General features: G+C 35.4%; 2 protein-coding genes across 5 annotated transcripts in view; both read left to right on the top strand.

Moving 5' to 3' along the window:
• The window catches only part of LOC129302791 (pentatricopeptide repeat-containing protein At4g39530-like), a 26360-nt gene extending 23809 nt beyond the window's left edge, over positions 1-2551 (top strand). The window contains exon 6 of the mRNA XM_054941672.1: positions 2396-2551. Within this exon, the coding sequence (XP_054797647.1) occupies positions 2396-2551 (156 nt within the window). The remainder of the gene's footprint in view (positions 1-2395) is intronic.
• On the top strand, positions 1983-20952 carry LOC129304208 (protein CHROMATIN REMODELING 5). Of its 4 annotated transcripts, none has more exons than XM_054943899.1 (31): positions 1983-2301; positions 3220-4067; positions 4237-4295; positions 6137-6574; positions 7220-7444; positions 7629-7712; positions 8183-8242; positions 8333-8436; positions 8678-8729; positions 10024-10087; positions 11217-11310; positions 11382-11469; positions 11547-11681; positions 12974-13165; positions 13269-13336; positions 13838-13931; positions 14043-14167; positions 14257-14320; positions 14635-14847; positions 15228-15470; positions 15571-15681; positions 15857-15946; positions 16144-16326; positions 16468-16548; positions 16729-16965; positions 17924-18079; positions 18173-18350; positions 18440-18621; positions 19163-19513; positions 19613-19706; positions 19842-20952. In XM_054943899.1, exons 2-31 carry the CDS (start codon positions 3350-3352, stop codon positions 20321-20323), a joined length of 5265 nt encoding a protein of 1754 aa, XP_054799874.1. In that variant the 5' UTR covers positions 1983-2301; positions 3220-3349; the 3' UTR covers positions 20324-20952. The 4 variants fall into 4 exon arrangements, with proteins under 4 accessions (XP_054799874.1, XP_054799875.1, XP_054799872.1 ...); XM_054943900.1 differs by having other exon boundaries at positions 1983-2399; positions 4240-4295; XM_054943897.1 differs by having other exon boundaries at positions 1983-2399.

Below are 20952 nucleotides of genomic sequence, written 5' to 3'. Positions count from 1 at the left end.
ATTTATATATTTTAGATGGATTTTATTGCCATTCTTCCTTTATTTTTTTCCATTCTTTTTATTTTTATTTAAAATGCTGTGTTTAATTATGGATGTTTGGGAAGAAGAAATCATATAAGATTTAACAATAAACTGCAAAGAGATAGGGAGAGAAACGATGCGGGAGTATATTATTGGGTGGAACTTCTTTATCTCAGTTGGCCAATCCCATCATATTTAATTATTGCTTTTTTATACATTCTACTGTTAATTAGTCTTGCCTACTTATCCTCCCAATATTAGTTCAAAGTTTTTCTTACAGTTAAAAATGTTATCCTCCCTTCCCAATTTAAAGCTGATAGTTCAGACAGGTTGAACTTATTTTTATTTTGATTAGATTGAAAAATGGAGAATAGAAAATGAATTTGCTCAAGCTATTTATGGATGTGCAAAAACATATTACGTTTTCATTAGTTTAGAGATAAAATTGCTATGACATATATAGTTTGGGACATTCAATGCACCTTAATTCGGATCCATTTGGCATGATAGGTGGGTGTTTAATGCATTAGGATATTTAATTTTTTGGTTAAATTTAAGTTCTAGTTAGTATTTTTAATGATCAACGTTAGGGCATCTAATGTTGAGGCAAATATATTGTGTTTTAATTACATCAGGAAAAAATTACTATGACTTATAGTTTAAAAGAATGTGTGACACATGATGATAAATAACAAATATTACTTTTATAAAAATAACAGTAATAACCAAGCATACGTTAAGGGAAGTGATAAATGATGATGATCGTTACTCTCCATTGACCCAAAACCATATATGCATTTTTTTAATACAAAATGGTCAAATTTTCAAAATGCAAGGTGCTGTGCAGCAACTTTATTATATACAATTTTTTTTTCCCTTTAAACTATAAGAAAAAGATCACGGCAGAGAGTTATCATGAATAATATATCACTATGTTATTATTTTTCCCAGAAACACCACAACCTTTGTATCGTATGGATCATTTACACGCAGACTTGCTAAATGTTGTTATTTTATTGTTCAATTCTCATTTATTTACAAAAATACCAAACCAACATATTATTATTTATTCACAAAAACACCATACCATAATTGTTGGATGTTGTTCAACTCTTATTTTATTGTTCAAGTATTATATTATGAAAATAAATTATATAGTTGCTAATTCTTTTAAAGCAATGAAAATATTTCATGCACAAAAATTCTTTTAACTAACTAATTGCCTTGTGTCCTAGGCACAGTATTTGCTCTTGTTAGCATTAAACTGCATTCTATCTCACTCGCAAAGAATTGAAATAAAATAATTACTTTTACTTAAATAAAAAATGATTTAAAAAACATTTAATTCTAAAAATGAACCATAAATATTATCTTCAGATCATCAATATCATTACATAAAATATCTATATATTTATACATCCATCTATCCATATACGTAATGATTCTGGCAACAAAATCTGTATACAATATATAAAAATATGACTTAATTCTCAGACTTCCAATAATTTGAACCCACACTAATTTTTTGGCCCAAAAAAAAACCCACACTAATTTATCCAAATTACTCATATTTTTGGCCACTGATCCAACTTATTTTTAATTTTTTTGGGTCTCGAGTGCCAATTACTACCCTACGTTGAATCTCTCCATGGAGGGACATAACAGTCAATTTGATATGACGCATCCAAATTCCGCAGGACAGTGAAGCAGCATAAGAAGAACCCTCTTTTCTAATGGCTCGGCTCTCCAATTTCCTCTCGAAAACTAAAATAAAAAATTAAAAAATACAAACTATTAGCCGTCCGATCGTAAACCCGGCACCGTTATCGCCACGTGGGTCGATCTGGTTCGTTTAGGTTAAAAGGGTAAAAATGAACATGTAGAGAGAGGGAGTAGAGAGAGCGCGACTATAAACACGTTTCTCCAAACGAAAATTTAATTCTAAAAAGCACAATATATCTCTCATCGTCTAATTTTTTTTCTCTCTGTCTCTCTCTAGAAAAAAAATAAGGCGAAAGTCTTTTCATTCTCTCTCTTCGCCCTTCATCTGAACAAGCACCCCATCGTCGATTAATCCAAATCGCTTCATCGCTTTTACACTTAAAATCCGACGTTAACCTCGCCGCCGCCGCACTCGGCGAATCTCTGCCTTGCCTCCGCTGTTGTTAACCATTTAAAAATCTCGCGGCGGGTCGTTAGAACCGAACGCTATTTGCGACTTGTCCTTCTGTGATAAACACCGCCGGTGATTCATTTTCCGGCGTCTCGCTGTCGGAGAAGGTGCGCACGATTATTAACATGCGCACCGTTGGTCCTCGTGGTTCTTCTATTTGACCGAATTAGTGTAACCTGTGTTTTCTCTTTCTATTGATAGGAAGGTGAGCCGCTAGCTCTTCCATCATCCGCTCGCCTGCTCTCCGTGATTAGTTCATTGCGTAGTGATTTTCTTGCGAAATTAGGTCATCCGATCGTGGATTTAGGTCCTTTTGCGGTGGGGAGTTTGGGGGTCTCTCAGTCTTGGGGGTTTTAGTGACGAGCTCCATGCACTTCCTGTCAATTTGCTTGCTGATCCGTTGTTTCCCCCCTTCGATTCGCCTTTCTCATTGCTTTTGGCTATTGAACTTGTTTTTGATCGGATGTCGATGAATTGTGCATTGCAACGTGTTGGAATTTGAGTTTGTCCGGTATGGGTTTAGTGAAATTCGTTATTTGACCGTTAGGCGCTCATTTTAAGCAGTATTTCCTCCATTAAAATTGCAATTCTTCTAGAAAATTGGTTTTATGCTGATTGGTGTGTTTTTAACTAGAATTTGAAGTTCAGAATGGACGTGTATCATGTTCAACTTCTAGAATTACACATGAAACTTTAGTTTCCAAGACGAACATTGACTCGCTCATGAAACAGTTATTTTCTTGGCTACTCGAAAAAGAGAAGTCAGCTCATGAATTGCAATCAATTGATACCCACTAATTTGACCATTTTAAGCTGAGCATACTTTGTGGGTTGAAGTGTGAATTCATTTAACAAGCACAAGATGCAATTTATATATCACCTTTTACCCAGGGCACATCAAATTCTGTTTTTCCTATTTTGTGATATAATTTAATTTGCACTCATCAGTAGCATGTTATCATTGTATGACTTGTCGCTTGATCATGGCCAAGTATTCTGCTGATGAGATTCTTTTTGTCAATCAGATTCTGACCTTCTGGAATTAGAAGATAACAAAATCACCTAGGGACGTAGAGCTGGCTATATTTATTTTTGTCACCATTACGGTGTGGAGATAGAGGTAAAGAAGTTTGCAAGGAAGTCCCATATGGTTCTATGGCTTTCTTCAGGAACTTTTCAAATGAAACAGTTTCACATAGTGTCCTGGAAGAAAAAGGCCAAGGACAAAATGCTGATAGAATCCGCAAATCAGTTGGCAACGAATGTGCTGATGCATCTTCAAGTGAGAAAGAGTTCGATATGAACATGGATGCTCAGTATCATAGTGATGGTGAACCAGATGGTAGACTGCAAAATGAGGCTACAGCTGATGAAGTTGGTGACATCCAGTCTACTGGAAGTAAAACTGCTATGGTTGGAAGGTGGGGTTCAACTTTTTGGAAGGACTGCCAGCCTATGAGCCATCAGAATGGGCAGGAATATGGGCAAGAATCACAAAGTGGATCAGACTATAGAAATGCAGAAGGGGCTGAAGATAATTCATCAGATGGAAGAGGGGAAAGATTAGATTCAGAAGATGATGATGGACAGAAAGAAGCAGGAAAAGGTCCAAGAGGCCATTCTGATGTGCCTGCTGAGGAGATGTTGTCTGATGAATATTATGAGCAGGAAGAGCACAGTGATTCATTGCATTACAGGGGGATTCATCAACCGACTGGATCAAATTCGTGGCCTCAACAGATGTCTAATACTGTCAATAGTCGTGCAAATAGGAATTCTAGGATTTCAGATGTTGTGGAAGATGATGAAGGTGATGGTGATAATGATAATGATGACGGTGATGCTGATTATGAAGAGGAGGATGAAGCAGATGGTATGCTAAACGTTGTTTTTATATAGTTTGATTTGATGCCATTCCTGGTTTTTAATTATTGAAAAAAGCTGGTTCTATCCTTTGTTCCCCGGTTTTGATTAGAGATAAACTCCTCTTATGTTGCTTTTGATATTTTTGTTTTAATATTTTGATGGTGAATTCCACGCAGAAGATGATCCTGATGATGTGGACTTTGAGCCTGCCACAAGTGGTCGTTCTGCAAACAAGGTCTTACATTTCTGTTGCTATAAGTATTAAATTTTATTTCATTTTCATTTCACCTTCTTTATGTTTAGCACATGGCGCACTTTAAAAAGTTTCTATCGGGAGGCAGCCATCTTGGATGGAATGAATATACTCCATTTGCAACCGTCTTTCTCTTCATTGTTCTTTTTATATTTTGAATTCTTTTTACTCCCTCTGGTCTTATTTATAAATATTTCTACCAACTTTATCAATACCAATACAACAAAAGTATAAAGAATGAAATTTTGTAAAATTACAGACATAACACTCAAAAAGTAAATAAACTATATAATATTATTTTTTTGTTTCCCTCTCTCTTACTTTTTAAGGGTTGTTTAGGCATTTTCATTTAAAACAAAACATAACTATCAATTCAATGACTTATAAAATGGACCACTTCACCCTTCTAGAAGGTGACCTATAAAGTGGACCGGAGGGAGTACTTTCTTTGATGATTTTTGTGATATTTTGCCTTGGGATGATATTCCAGAAATGTATAACTGGAATCTTTTATCAATTGTCCTGTTGAGTTGGACAGAAATATATTGTTAGATTGCGAGGAGAAATAAGCTGGGTGCTTAATTTAGTCAAATGAATTTATTTCTTATGAGAAAAATGTTATCAGCTCATAGATGGTGTTTGTATTTTTCCCCAGAGAAATAGGATGATGGATAAACAGGATCTGATAACTGTATAGGACTGGGTTGAATTTGGAAATGAATTACTTATGGAGCTTTTAGAATTGGATAGTGGATTGAAGGGATTGCATAGCTGTAAAGATATTGAACATTTTTTTTTGTAAATTACTATGATATAATGGAATAGATGTATGGTAAGTTTTAGCTTTGAGTTAGTTGAGAGAACTTTCATTTGACCCTTTCTAAGGAGATTTGGGTGAGAATCAAAGGAGATTTTAAGAAGCTAAGGAGTCTGGTTTTGATAATTTATGCACTCTTTCTGTTGTGTCTTATAGAGATTCTAGATCGGGTTTTACTTTTATCTTAAGTGTGTCACGTGTAGTTAATTTTGGAAAAATGCTCACGTACAATTTCAGATTGTTTGACAGGCACTTATATTTAGACTAAAGTGCAATAATTTTTATTTTTTATTTTTTTTCCTGGAAGTGAACTTTAGTTTGCCTTTTGGCTTGGGAGCACATTTTAGTGATTAGTTTCGGAGCTTCTGGCACAAGTAAACAAGGCAAGGCTTATTTGCTGTGTGTTGTCTTATGTGGTTGTATGGTAAATTCAGTTGGAGCAAAATAGTTTTATTTGGAAGATGCTTCTCTTTAGTGTTTATCCATTGGCTTCTTTTACAGTATGTTTAGAACTTTGAAACGTGGAGATGTCTATTTTAGGGCTGGTCAAACATTGATGTTTACATGACAAACTAAAAGGCTTTCCTTCATAGATTCGGAAGATGATAATGAGGGAGACAGGAAGGAAACTTAATTCTTATTTGGGTTCAATAATTTGAGAAGGGGAAGGGGAGTGTGAGGGTCATAGTTGGCTTGTCTTTTTCTACGTTTCCAACCTCTTCCGATAACACGACCTATCTGCATTTGTATTCTTCCAAAAGGAATATATTTTCATAAAATTTTATTTACTTCCTTTGATTCAATTCATGGTATTGGATTAGTTCTTCGTTTGTAGTATAAGTGTGATGAAGACAGGCGTGGATAATATGAGAAATTCAGTTTACAGATGGTCGCATGTGTTTCTAATGCTCTTTTGTTGGTTTATGTTAGTTTAGGAGTTAGCTTTCTTTGCCTTTAGTTGGTGGGTATTTCTGTGAGTGATTAATTCTTTGAACAACGATTTCAGGATAGAGATTGGGAGGGTGAAGAATCAGATGAAGATGATGATATTATTGATAATGTAGATGTTTCAGATGACGATGATACCTACTATGCAAAAAAACCTTCGGGGAGGCAACGTGGTAAAGTGGGACGAACTGTAAAACCTACTAGAGAACGCAAATCATTTGCTGCACCTGCTCGGCAAAGAAAACCTAAAACATCTTTTGAAGAGGATGAATCAACAGCAGAGGATTCTGAGAGTGAAAGTGATGATTTCAAAAGCATGAGAAAGAGAGGTGCTAATGCTCGCAAGAATAATGTTCGTTCTTCTGCGGCTGCAAGTTTTTCTGGCCGGAACAGTGAGGTTCGCACATCTAGCAGGACAGTTAGGAAGAAGGTGTCATATGTTGAAAGTGAAGAAAGTGAAGAAGCAGATGAAGGAAAGAAGAAGAAGTCCCAAAAAGTACAGCCTACAATGCATGGGTCTTTATTGATGCTTTTGTCTATCTTGAACATGAATTTTAATTGTCTTTTAGCTGCAAGTATTCTGGAATATATCTTTATAGTGATTTTCCCATATGTTGAGTGGTTCACATGCAAGAAAGCTCGGTAAAAAATTGAACTATAGTGATACCAGCATGCTATATATAAGTAGAACGTATTCCATTGCATTATCTCTGGTGATTAGAGATGATTTAGGACAAAGTACTTTTTTCTGTCTGCTAAGATGAATTTTTATTTATTTGATGTTTTATTGGGTGCTAAAGGGGGTGTAATTTGAACATTTTATTATATGCTAGTTGGCTGTTTTTAAGTCTTCAATTTAGCATAACTTATATGCAGACTAAGTATGCCTGAACTTTGTTTGACGTGGTGGTATTGTTTTTTCTTATCTTTTAAGGGTTTAACTTGCTCCTGATCTGATGATTTTGCAAATTTTATGCAAAAAGGTTTAATTTTTGAGTAATGATATTATAATTAATTTCTGGGTCATATGGACATGACTTGCAGGTGTGTGGTTAAATAGTTATTGGCTTTAATTACTTTAATGTGCTCTTTTTCTTTGATTTCCCATTGTTTGTCTATCAATTATTCTCGGTTTCTTTAGGAAGAACTTGAAGAGGAAGATGGTGACTCCATTGAAAAGGTGCTTTGGCATCAGCCTAAGGGCATGGCTGATGAGGCGCAGAGGAATAATAGATCAACAGAACCTGTTTTATGGAGTAATTTGTTTGATTCTGAACCTGATTGGAATGAGATGGAATTCTTAATAAAATGGAAAGGCCAGTCACATTTGCACTGTCAATGGAAGTCATTTGCTGAACTTCAAAATGTATACTTCTCATTCTTATTGTTGATGATGCTATTTACTTTATCTACACCTGTTTTTATTTTTTTTTTCCTTTCAAAGTCTTTAGTGATGATTCTGCTCTTTTTTTTTTTTTGAGTTAATTGTTTATTCAATGGGTCTTGCTCAAGTCTCGTACTTGCTGTTTGTTGTTTATGTGAGATTGCAGCTCAGTGGTTTTAAGAAGGTTTTAAATTATACGAAGAAAGTGACAGAGGACATTAGGTACAGGAACACAATTTCAAGAGAGGAGGTAAATGTGCTTGAACAGAAAAATATTGCCTTCCCGCACCCCCCTTATATATTCTGGTATGGTTGAAATATTATTTGTTATGAGTAGAATTGCATTGTATTTTGCCAAATATAATTTACTTGTAAGTGAACTTTTTAGTGTAATTACTGTGAGAGTAGTGGCAATATATTATTTGCTTCTTAAAAAAATTGTCTATCCCTTTACTGTATGCTTAACTGCTGGTTACAATCACTTGGTTGATGTTCTTATGGATCGGATCCTTTCTTTATCATATATATATATATATGTATAGATATTTAATTCCTATCAGCTCACTGCTGGGGAAAATGATTTCATGCTTCATGTTTGTACTTAGTATCGAATCTCTCCTGAATGATTATCATTCAAAGCTTACTTTTGACTTATATCTTGCTATTATCCAAGTGTCAGGCATGTTTCAATTTTTAACCATTTCCTGGTGCTGTTTGTAGATTGAGGTCAATGATGTGAGTAAGGAGATGGATTTAGATATTATCAAGCAAAATAGTCAGGTCTGTTTTTCTGCATTGTGACTTTGATGTTTCATTTTTCTTGGTTTTACGATGTATAACATCTAATTTAGTCAAGATTTGTTTTTTCAGGTGGAAAGAATCATTGCAGATCGAATCAGCAAAGATAATTCTGGCAATGTTATTATAGAATATTTGGTCAAGTGGCAAGGGCTATCTTATGCTGAAGTGACATGGTACGGCAAAGTTATTATAGATTGACTTGTGCCTTTATTTTGCTGTACATATCTAAGGCCTTTTAACTTTTGATTAGAAAGGAAAAGTTGATTTTATTACCCTGTTGTTTTAGGTACTTACGTGTGAGTATAATGTTTCTCTATTTTATGTGGTATCTGCTAATATTAGTTGATCTTTGTGCATTGATACTATCAAGTGTGGAATACTAATGTTTTTTTTTTTTTTTGCATTTTGTGCTAGGGAGAAGGACATAGATATTGCTTTTGCTCAACATGCTATTGATGAGTACAAGGTAACATATTTTATTTTAATAAATTATTAGGGAAATTAACTGTTTAGTCTTTATAATTTTGACTTGTTTTAAATTTAGTCTCTCAAGTTTTAACCATTTAATCTATTGGTCCCTATATTTTTAGAAAATGTCTTGTTCTTTGGGGATTGAGTTGTAACAAGTCATAAAGTGTAGGGATCAATGGATTAAATGGCTAAATCTTGAGGAACTAAGTTAGAGTTGTAAAACTATGAGGGCCAAATGATTTATTTTTTCCAAATTATTATTGAAAGGGAACGTTGTCCTCTGGACTTGTCTTTTGCCATCATCCTTGTATAGAAGTTTTTTTTTTCTGGCCTTCTAGTGCACAAGTTAATAGCTATCTATTTGGCTTTTACTTTTAGCATGCATAAATTTACATGCCATTGCCTAAAAAAAATTAGGGCTTACTTAGGAAGCATTTGCATCCCTCACATGGGATTGGTGTTTTAAGGAGGGTAAATTCTCCTAGGTCTTGGCCCTAGTGGTGCATTTAGGAGAACATATTCTCTTTGGTGCTAGCCCTACTTTTGGAGTATCATACTTCCCTGGTCTCATTTATAAGGCACATTCTACAAGGTCCATTTGGTCTAATTTATAAGTCATGGTGTGTCTTTTTAGGTAATATTTGAGAAATATTTCCAAAATTACCCTTCATGAGAGAGAAAAAATAACATGACATCATTTTTTAGATTTGTTATATAGGGACATATTTGGAATTTTACATACTTCTATTCCTTTCACTTTTTTTGCATTGGGTATTGATGAGGTTGGTAGAAATGACTTATAAATAGTACCAGAGGAGTGTACTATTAAAACTGTGCCATGTTAGAGTGTCCAGCCTTCCATGCATTTGACACATTATGGCAAAACCTCTCATTTGACTGGGAAGCTGGATTTTGCAAGAGACAGAACAATTAGTCGTCTAACTTCTGCACCATGGTTGGTTTGCAGGGATCAATACTTATATTTCCTCCCTCCCTTCTGTCAATAGTTATTTTGTGCATCTTCTACCTCATGAGCAGATGTCTCAGAAGGGGTCTTATAGCTGCTGGACTTTTCTTTTATTGTTTCTGTCCAATTTGTGTGGCCGGCCCCACCTAGTGTGATATGGCTTGTTGTTGTTGTTTCTGTCCAATTTGTATTTTGGCACCTGTATTTTTTTTTAACTGTGCTGTGTGTTGTCTGCAAGCAAATCCACACGGGGAAACTCTGCTAATGTTCTCAAATTATTATCACATAGCAGTAAGCATTTTGTTCTGTCACCTTTGAGCAGGCTCGTGAGGCTGCAATGTCTGTTCAAGGAAAGATGGTAGATCTACAACGCAAGAAGAGTAAAGGTTTGTAATCTATTTTGTATTATTCAAACTCGTATGCGGCCAGGCATTCTGTGGGACTGATATGAAATGCATGTTTCTGTGCCTTGGTTCTATGAAACTATGAACAATTGCAATTGTGCTTTGGCTGCCTTGTATCCTTGATTTGGCTTTTGGTGCAGTATTGTTTTAGCTCTTGGCATTTTCCCTTTATGTTCTTGGCTAATTTATGTAACAAATTTTTCAGTTCTGATATTATTTCGCTAATATTGCTATATAACTGGGTTGCTGATATATGGGAATTAGGAATAGTAAAGGGTAATTAGGGGATTTAAGGGGTAAAAGGGTAATTTGGGAATATGCTAAATATCTCTATAAATAGGGTCCTAAGGATTTGATGGGGTCTTGTAAATGATATTAATATTCCCAATTCCCATATATCAGTTGCTTTCTCTCATCTTTGTCCTGGTTTCCAAACTTAGGCCTTAAAATCCTTGTGTTGCAGAATTGCAATACCCTATGCTCATGCGTAGATTTCTGGGTCTAGATTTAAAGAATGAATCTATTGCCAATAATTCTGTTACTTTAATGGGTTTTGTCCTTGAACTGTTTCATGTATAACAGAAATTTTTAGGTCTAGAAATTTTTGTGCATCAGAATTTCAGTACTCTTTGTTTATGCTTTTATCATGACAAGAAACTATGAAGTTGATGGAACCATATCGATTGAACATTTGATTTTAAAATTAGTGATTTGTGTATTAATAAATTCTTTGGGGTTGAAGCATTGGTGTGCAGTTATAACACTTGAGTGTATTTCACAGTGATCGACAACAAATCAAGTTATCAAATTATTAGTTCAAAAGTTAAAATTATTGTACTGATATTTCCATTCTCAATTCATGTTTTTAAAAGCATTTATTGATAAACTTATGTTTATGTGGCAGAACTTTAAGTATTTGAAAGTGGATAAATGAAATCTTTATGATGGGCATTTCATTTTGGTGCCTTCCTTTTATTTTTGATTCTGCCTTCTTCTTAGTTTCTTCCGATATGTGTGGACACTGGTAATTTTCCAGTTCCATACTCTTAATAAGTGATATTTTTCATATATAAAAGAATTTTATTGTAATATGTGCTTTTATGATATTTAGCAAGTTTGAGGAAGCTTGATGAACAGCCTGAGTGGTTGAAGGGGGGGAAGCTTCGTGATTATCAACTTGAGGGTTTGAATTTTCTTGTTAACAGGTATGTAAGCATGTCTAAATATATTATGCTTTCACTGTCAGATGCTCTAATTTTCCCCTATTGTATGACAGTTGGAGAAACGACACAAATGTTATTTTAGCTGATGAAATGGGTCTTGGTAAAACTGTTCAGTCAGTATCAATGCTTGGTTTTCTTCAGGTATGATACAAGTTTTCTGTTTTCCTTCCTGATCCTTTTGCTATTTTGAAAATAATTATATCCTTTTCCTGTCACAGAATGCCCAGCAAATCCATGGTCCCTTTCTTGTAGTTGTCCCTTTGTCTACTTTGTCAAACTGGGCTAAAGAATTCAGGAAGTGGCTTCCTGATATGAATATTATTGTATATGTTGGTAATCGAGCAGGGCGAGAGGTAAGAGATGTTTCTTGAATTCCTGGTCTACATGTGAAAGTCCTTACACAATGAGTAGGATATTTGATTATTAACGTATTGGTGGAACTTGTTCCTTTCAGTTTAACTGCTGATCTATATAAATTTCATGCATGCTAAAATAATAAAACCTAGAAATGGGTGCAAGATTTAGTCCCTTGCTGCTTTGAATATCAACAATTATCCCATTGCCTTTGATATTCCCTTATTTCTTATATGTGGGAGCAGCGAGTCTGCTGATTTGGTTTAAGGTCATAGTGTCCCTTGGATCCTATGTAGGTTAGTGAAGTTGGGGTCCAGTCTAGTGTGGGATAAGTTACCAAGTCACATGTTTGTTTACCTCTTTTTCTTTTTTTTTTTATCTTATAATTTTCTTTTTAAATGTTCAAGAGGAAATTGGTTGATAATGTGTATTTGGAAGAGGTATTTAACCTTTATCAACAATTCGTTTCACATGTTGTCACCCTGTTTCTTGTCATTTAAACACTTTGTGTGCTTTAAGAGAGAGATCGTTTGCCATATGTTTCTCAATCATGAACCTGTAGGCTGTGGTCCCACTCATTCTCTGTCTCATTAACCACATCTTCTTGGTATTTGGTTAACTGCTGTATTGTCATTGATGTTAACCTTACTTGCCGTGGTTGCATGCACTGTCTTGTTTATCTTAAAAGCCACAAGCTTGGTTCATTGAAACTATATATATTTTTAAGACAATTTTGATTCTTTTAGCTTTCAATTGAATCATTGACTCTTGAAGTTTTGAAACTGCTGCCTGCAATTCGTGACATATGTTGTGGGATAAGATGATATGGTAGCCATGTTTGAAGCTATCAAAGCCTTATTTCAATTTTCTTTTAATGATTTAATTGTTGAGAGCAAGATATAACAAATTTTATTGCTTTCCTTGCCTTTTTTTTTGGTGTTTTGTTGCTCCATAATTGTATTACTGGGTTCTTTTGACAGAGAAAACTGTAGTGATTTATCCATTTGAGTTGGCTGCCATAATATTTATCTGCAATAAGTGGGGGTGGTTCTGTTGGTTTCCTTTGAGTTAAAAATCAGCTCTTCTATACTTCAGGATTTGTCATTTGAATTAGCATGGGATCAAATTGTTCTACTTGATTAGTTTCGTGCAGCTGGTTTAATATTTGTAATGTTATATATTTCATTTTTTGGTAACATTAAAGAAAGCTACAAATGTCCTGTATTCAATTGTTTTTAATATTAAATGTCTAGTAACTTTTTTTTCCTGATTTTCTGCTTTCTGGTCGCAGGTTTGTCAACAGAATGAATTTTATAATGATAAAAAGGTTGGCAGGCTTATAAAATTTAATGCCCTCTTGACTACATACGAAGTGGTTCTGAAGGATAAAGCTGTTCTCTCCAAGATTAAATGGAGTTATCTGATGGTTGATGAGGCTCATAGACTGAAAAATAGCGAGGCTCAGCTGTACACTACACTTTCAGTATGTGACATTTCCTCTTAATGTCCATGCTAAAATGTTCATGATGCTCTCTATTCTTTTCTTTCGGGAATATTTACTTATTTTTATTTCCCTGTTCTCCTAGGAGTTTAGCACCAAAAACAAATTGCTTATCACTGGTACTCCACTACAGAACAGTGTTGAAGAGCTATGGTAAATATTATTTTCCTTTACTTTTGGCTTGTTAAAAGGAAAGTACCTTTTTTGTGCAATAGCAGGTTTTTTTATTATTTGGATGAATGGCAATAATTCTAAGCACGTAATGCAATCTGATTTTACTTTGATCTTTATTGAGGTTCAATTGAATATACATTTAACTAAATGACCAATGCGATTGCTTAATTAGCTAGCATATGTACTTTAGAGCCTTGATGCCTGTATAATATTCATGTAGGAAAGATAGACATCTATTTTCCTTCCTCTAAGATGCTCCTCTTGTTTCCTTAACCTCTTAGTTGCTTGGTTGATGGTTTAATGTTGTGGTGAACACCACTCTGTTTATTTCTGATTGTGTTTCTCTCTTACTTAACCATGACATAATGCATGTGTATATACACACAAAGGAAATTATCAAGACAAGATATTGGTAACTTAATTTTGGTTGCCTCAGTTTTCCTCATTCTTCTATAACAGGTTACTTTCATTGTTTTCTAGGGCTTTGCTTCATTTCCTTGATCCTGATAAGTTCAAGAGCAAGGATGATTTTGTTCAAAACTATAAGAATCTGAGTTCCTTCAATGAGAATGAGGTATGGTTTGCCTTTATTATCCTTTATTTATTCATTTTACCTCTTCCTTAATTATCCTGTTCAAGAGTTTTTCTATAGGGTAAATTGTTGTCTATTCATTATGCATGTTAGCTTGCCAATCTTCACATGGAATTGAGGCCTCACATACTCCGAAGAGTTATCAAAGATGTAGAGAAATCATTGCCCCCAAAAATTGAGCGTATACTTAGAGTTGAAATGTCTCCTCTTCAGAAACAGTGAGTACTGTTTTTTGTTTTAATTAGACTGTTTGTAGCGATCTTGTGAGTTCACTTTTTATGTTCCTGCTACCTTTTCATTTGTATAGGTATTACAAGTGGATTTTGGAACGTAACTTTCATGATTTGAACAAAGGAGTTCGTGGGAATCAGGTCATCTTACTATTGTTTTATAGTCTTAATATAATAATGTTTTTGAATTATTTTATGGGATACCTATGCTTTTTCTCCATGATGATGATTTGGGAAGATGGTTAAAGTAATATTGCTTGTCTGGCTTATCTTTCCATTTCTTCTGTTTAAACGGACATTGTTTCAACTTTCAACTATGGTAAATATCCCCCCCCCCATTTTTTTTGGGATTGTCGGTTTGTCAATGATTTTTTTCCCACAATCATGTTGCCTCTTAATCTCATTGCTCTTGACTCTGTTACAAGCTTAAGTGTTCTGTATCTGCCATATTTCAGGTTTCTCTGCTTAATATTGTGGTTGAATTAAAGAAGTGCTGCAACCATCCCTTCCTGTTTGAAAGTGCTGACCATGGTTATGGGGGGGACTCAGGAAGTAGTGATAGCAGTAAGCTTGAGAGAATTGTCTTCAGCAGTGGGAAGCTTGTCATACTTGATAAGCTACTTGTTAGATTACATGAGACTAAGCATCGTGTTCTGATTTTCTCTCAGGTTTGTTGTTGGAACTGGTTCACCAGATGTAGTTCTTGATCAATGATCCTACTGGAAACTTCTAGCTTAACAATGTTGCATCATATATATATGTATATATAAAACATTTTAAGAATTGATCAGATTCAAATATTTACTGTTGGGTATGTTTGTAATGAGGAAAATGGAGAAGGTAAGGGGATGCTTGATTTATATATTTCCCTTGATTTTAGATCTAAGTTAAATGATTCCATTCCTTCTCTTATCCTCACTTTAAACATACAATTATGGTGATTTCTGATGTGTATAGTTGAATTAAGTTCATTCAAATATTTGGTTGTTGATAGGCTGTCTCTGTATTAATTTCTAATTACGAATCAATCTATTATGTACTCATGCAGATGGTTAGGATGCTGGATATACTGGCTGAGTATATGTCACTTAGAGGATTTCAATTCCAGAGGCTTGATGGCAGTACAAAGGCTGAGTTACGACAGCAGGCAATGGATCATTTTAATGCACCTGGTAGTGATGACTTTTGCTTCCTTCTTTCAACTAGAGCAGGAGGTCTGGGTATCAATCTTGCCACAGCAGACACTGTCATAATATTTGATTCAGACTGGAATCCTCAAAATGACCTCCAGGTACTAGCTTGTTTATTTTTTCTATTATCATGTTCATTGTTATAATATCATTTTAAAAACGGGTTTGTGATACCTACTTTCATTTTTGATCATCTTTTAGGCCATGAGTAGAGCTCATAGAATTGGGCAACAAGAAGTTGTTAACATATATAGATTTGTGACAAGCAAAAGTGTCGAGGAAGATATTTTGGAACGAGCTAAGAAAAAGATGGTATGGATTTCTTTTACCTTTCTTTTTACTATACTTTCATTTTTTAGATAAAAACTTTACACTGGGTTTATACATGAATTTTGTATTTATATTTTTCTCTTACACTTGCACAGCTATACAATCTACTTGTTTTATCACATGCCTACACTCATTTTCTTGTGAACATTCTTTGTAGGTCCTCGACCATCTGGTCATTCAAAAATTAAATGCAGAGGGTAGACTGGAGAAGAAAGAAGCTAAAAAAGGAGGAGGTCTTTTTGACAAAGTAAGGATATATGTCAAAACTGATTAATTGCTAGTTTATTGGATTGTGTGATACCTTTGTAGATGATATTAATGGGCTAATATCGTCCATATGTTTTTAATACATGGCACCTATTGAATCATATTGGTTTCACTCTCTAGGTGTTTGCTTTTGATTTATTACCCTATTGTATAAAACTCTTGCATCTTCCATGACAGAATGAGCTGTCAGCAATTTTAAGATTTGGAGCAGAGGAGCTTTTTAAGGAAGAAAGAAATGATGAAGAGAGTAAGACGCGGCTTTTAAGTTTGGATATAGATGAGATTCTTGAAAGAGCAGAGAAGGTTGAAGAGAAGGAAGCTGAGGGAGAGCAAGGGCATGAGTTATTGAGTGCCTTTAAGGTATGATTCAGGGACAATATCTGATATTCAGTTCTTCTGTGTTATTTTATCTTTTGTGATTATGTTTATTTTACAGAGCATAATTGAGTCGGGAAAGGGTGTTACTTAGCTGCTATTCCTTTTCAACTTGCTTTTCTACAGGTTGCTAATTTCTGCAATGATGAAGATGATGGGAGTTTCTGGAGTCGTTGGATAAAACCTGATGCCATAGCCCAAGCTGAAGTATTGATCTGTTCTGGTTATTCTGATTTCTCTTTTTGTAGAAAATCTCCCAAATTTGTTTCTAGAATTTTGCTTGTTTAGTTTTAGCGTATATTTCTCTATCTTATGTTTAGTTCAAAATATATGTAATACTATTTTTCTTCCCCACCCCCCCGGTTTTTTCTCTGTTTTCTTTTCTAGGAAGCTTTGGCCCCACGTGCTGCAAGGAACATTAAAAGCTATGCAGAGGCCAATCAATCTGAAAGAAGTAGTAAACGAAAAAAGAAAGAACCAGAGCCTTCTGAGAGAGTTCAGAAACGCCGGAAAGCAGACTATTCAGCTCCTGCAACACCAATGATTGAGGGAGCATCAGCCCAAGTGAGAAGTTGGTCATATGGGAATGTATCTAAAAGAGATGCATTACGATTTTATCGTGCAGTAAGCTCCTATTATAACTGATAACCAGTCATCTCATTTTCTCAAATTTCTTATTTTTTAGAAGCCCTAATGTTTTGATACCATATCAGCATTTCCTTAATATGTAAATTTTGATTATCAATTTCTAATTTGTTGCTTGCTTGTTACCACTGAGAAATTGGCCCCCTTATTGCTGCTGCATGAACATAAGTTCTACAAAGAAGTGTTACAAGGATAAAATTTATGGTGATCAGGGTGGAGTTGAGAAGAAGATAACCAAATTATTTTATTCTATGTTTGATTCAACATAGATACCACACAATCCATGTAGCTGACCCCACCTAGTGGGATAAGACTTCTTGTTCTTATTGTTGTATGTTTGATTCAACATGTTGGGAGTGTGGCTGAAATTTTGGATTGGCTAAGGCTAGTTTTTCTTAGTTTAGTGTAACTGGACTGCAAACATTGCACCAAAGTTGAGCCACTTAAATGGTTAAATGTGATTTAGCACAAGTTTTTTTTTTTTGGGCCAATTACGTTGAATTATTCCATACACACAATTATGAAGCAATAAATATTTGGTTGTCCTTTTCTATATGTACTCTTTTTTCTATTGTTGATGGAAGTTTTCAGTAATATACTGCTGTTTAAGATTTTGAGTGGGAGTGGTCCTAGGGTAGTAGGACAGTTATAATTGAGTATAAATTGTGGGTTTTTGTCTTGGCCTAAAGTAGAAATTATGGTTTACTTTCTTTGCCTTTGAAAAATTTACTTTAGACATGTTTTGGCATCCTGTGGGATGAATCTAGTTTTTCCCCCTTTTTTGGGAGATTGCTTTGTTAGAAATATTTCCTTTCACCTCTCCCTGAGAGATTTCCTCACGGTTTGCACTTGTGTTGATTGTATATTCCTTTATTTTATTACTTTCTTCATTATCTTATACATCATTGTTGCTAATCACAATTAAAAAAAAAATCAGGTTATGAAATTTGGGAATGAGAGCCAAATCCACTTAATAGCTGCTGAGGTTAGTGGGCCATTTGCAGCTGCTCCGCCTGAAGCTCAGATTGAAATTTTCAATTCTTTAATTGATGGCTGTAAAGAAGCAGTGGAACTAGGAAGTATGGACCCAAAGGTTTGTATAGCATTAATTTTTTTTACAAGCATGTGTGGAATTGGTTTATGTATTCTCATTATTTTCATGCATGGCATGTAATATTGCATCCAGGGGCCTCTTTTGGATTTTTTTGGTGTCCCAGTGAAGGCAAATGATCTGCTTAATCGTGTTCAAGAACTCCAACTGTTAGCAAAGCGCATTAGTAGATATGAAGATCCTGTTGCACAGTTTCGTGTTTTAACATACCTTAAACCTTCAAACTGGTCTAAAGGTTGTGGATGGAATCAAAGTAGGTGTTATCCATTATGGTTTGTATTTATGCATTTTCTAGAGGTTGTTGATCTCTGCTCTGGCTGATAATAGTTTACTTGTTGAAAGTTGATGATGCAAGATTGCTTCTTGGAATTCATTACCATGGATTTGGTAATTGGGAAAAGATACGATTAGATGAAAGGCTTGGCCTCATGAAGAAGATTGCACCAGTTGAACTTCATCACCATGAAACTTTCTTGCCACGTGCTCCCAATTTGAGAGATCGTGCTAATGCCCTTTTGGAACAAGTATGTAACTGTGTCAATCCAATTTATTCTTTTGTTTCATCTCTATGCATATTGGCAAAAGAGACACCCACTCTCATTTCGATGCTTTTATATGCTTCCTGTTCTTTTGGCATTGAAATTAGTTTTTGACTTCATTTTCTGCTTCATGACTCCCGTGCATGTATGATGATAATTGATATGTATGCTATCTACATGAGCTTTGTCAGTTGCCTTTTTTTTTTTTAAAAAATGATTTTCTTTTGAACCCTGTAAAAGAAGAAACTATTGTGGTCAATTTAGGTCTAGTGTGTTTGAAGTAACTTGAAACAATCATCACACAGGTGGCATTATTTCTTACATGTGCCTTCTAACATATTTTCTTACCTCTGGTTTAGGGATCTACAGTATTCTCCTAAATCATTGGTCATACTACTTTCGTCTGTAGTTGGTAGATGATTTTAGTTCATTGCACTGCAAATGTAGTGCATGTCCTGTCAGTGTCTTCATATTTCTTTTTGGCCATTGATAGCATGAACTAATTCCTGGAGTAAAATTCATCTAGGAGCTTGTTGTTCTGGGTGGTAAAAATGCCAATAGTAAAGGAGGTCGCAAGGCTTCCAAGAAGGAGAGGGAACATCTTATGACCATTTCGGTGGCACGTGGGCCAGAGAAGAGAAAATTAAGTTCTTCTAAAGTTAATGTCCAAATGAGAAAGGATAGATCCCTGAGGCCCCAGAGGATTGAACCAATAGTAAAAGAAGAGGGTGAAATGTCTGACAATGACGAAGTGTATGAGCAGTTCAAGGAGGTAAAATGGATGGAATGGTGTCAGGATGTGATGATTGATGAAATGAAAACCTTGAAACGTCTTCACAGGTTGCAGACAACCAGTGCCAATCTTCCAAAGGAAAAGGTACATTTAAAAGTGGCCACTGAAATTAAAGTCTTCTTGTCCCCACCCGAATTATATGACACCTTCAATATTTAGAATATTTGTCCTGGTTTTTTCTAGGTGCTTTCCAAAATCCGCAATTACTTACAGCTTCTTGGGCTGAGGATAGATCAAATTGTGTTAGAGCATGAAGAGGAACCTTATAAGCAAGATAGTAAGTTCTTTTTCCGGTTCTGAATGTTATTGGTCTTCGTTTCATAGTCATTTTAGCGAAGTGTAGCAGTGTCGATTTTGTTTATCTTTCTGGATGTCTGGCGTTGTCTGAATTTATTCTCCTCATTATTTACAGGGATGACGACGCGATTGTGGAACTATGTCTCTACCTTCTCCCATCTTTCAGGGGAGAGGCTGCATCAGATCTATTCCAAGCTTAAACAGGAGCAACAAGATGAAGCTGGGGCTGGCCCCTCTCACATCAATGGATCGGTCTCTGGTCCATTTGGGAGAAACCACCCTAGTTCATTCTCTCGCCATGTGGAGAGACAAAGAGGATACAAAAATGTGACTTCCTATCAAATGCCAGAACCAATTCACAGTACAGGAAAATCTGAGGCTTGGAAGCGGAGGAGGAGAGGAGAAGGTGATGGTCATTTCCAAGGGCAGCCACCATCTCAGAGAGCTATGGGTAACGGAATCCAAACATCTGACCCTAACTCACTGGGGATTCTTGGGGCTGGACCATCAGATAGACGTCTCGTCAGCGAGAAACCTTATCGGACACGACCTGGCGGGGCTCCTCCGAGACAGGGTTTCTCTTCCAGCATAAAATAGTCACGATCGTGTGGATGACAATGGCTGATTCTGGAGTGTTGGCAGTGGGCTATTGGCCGTGCCCTCTGCAATTTACACGGCTTCAGCTACTGTATATTCTCGGGAGTATATTTTTTGTCAACCCATGGGAATAATGAGATCTTGCAGATCCTTTTTTTGGCCCCCTCTGGCTCACCTGATGAATCCCTAAACATGGGATTTGCAGCCTTGAATGAGGTAGTTGAAGCCGACGATGATCTGGATTGTGCAAAGATGAAAGGAAGTTGTCTTGCACCACTTTTTTTTTCCTCATTGTCAGCCTTTTGATTTTCACCATCCTCCCTTAAAGTTGAGCTCAGCAAGCGAAGTGGTTACGTATATAGCGAAAATCTTGAAAAAAATTTTCCCCCTTTTTTAATCTTTACCTTTTATATCGACATGTATTAGGAAAGTGTATATTATCAGTTTTGCAATTTAATTGAACTTGGTTGGCCTTGTGCAGGATAAAATTATGTTAGCTTATGCTCTCAGAAATGTATTCTTCTAAGTGATTTCCACTGGTCCATGAAAAATGAATTATTGGATTTTTCCCCCCTCCTAGGTTTACACGTGTACTCTGAATTTTTTTTTTAATATATCAATTTTCACTA

This window comes from Prosopis cineraria, unplaced genomic scaffold, assembly GCF_029017545.1.
Source record: "Prosopis cineraria cultivar Desert tree isolate PC_DT_omini unplaced genomic scaffold, ASM2901754v1 PC2, whole genome shotgun sequence".
Taxonomy (NCBI): Eukaryota; Viridiplantae; Streptophyta; class Magnoliopsida; order Fabales; family Fabaceae; genus Prosopis; species Prosopis cineraria.
Note: the sequence above shows the minus strand (reverse complement) of the source record. Positions and strands in the feature narration are given on the sequence as shown.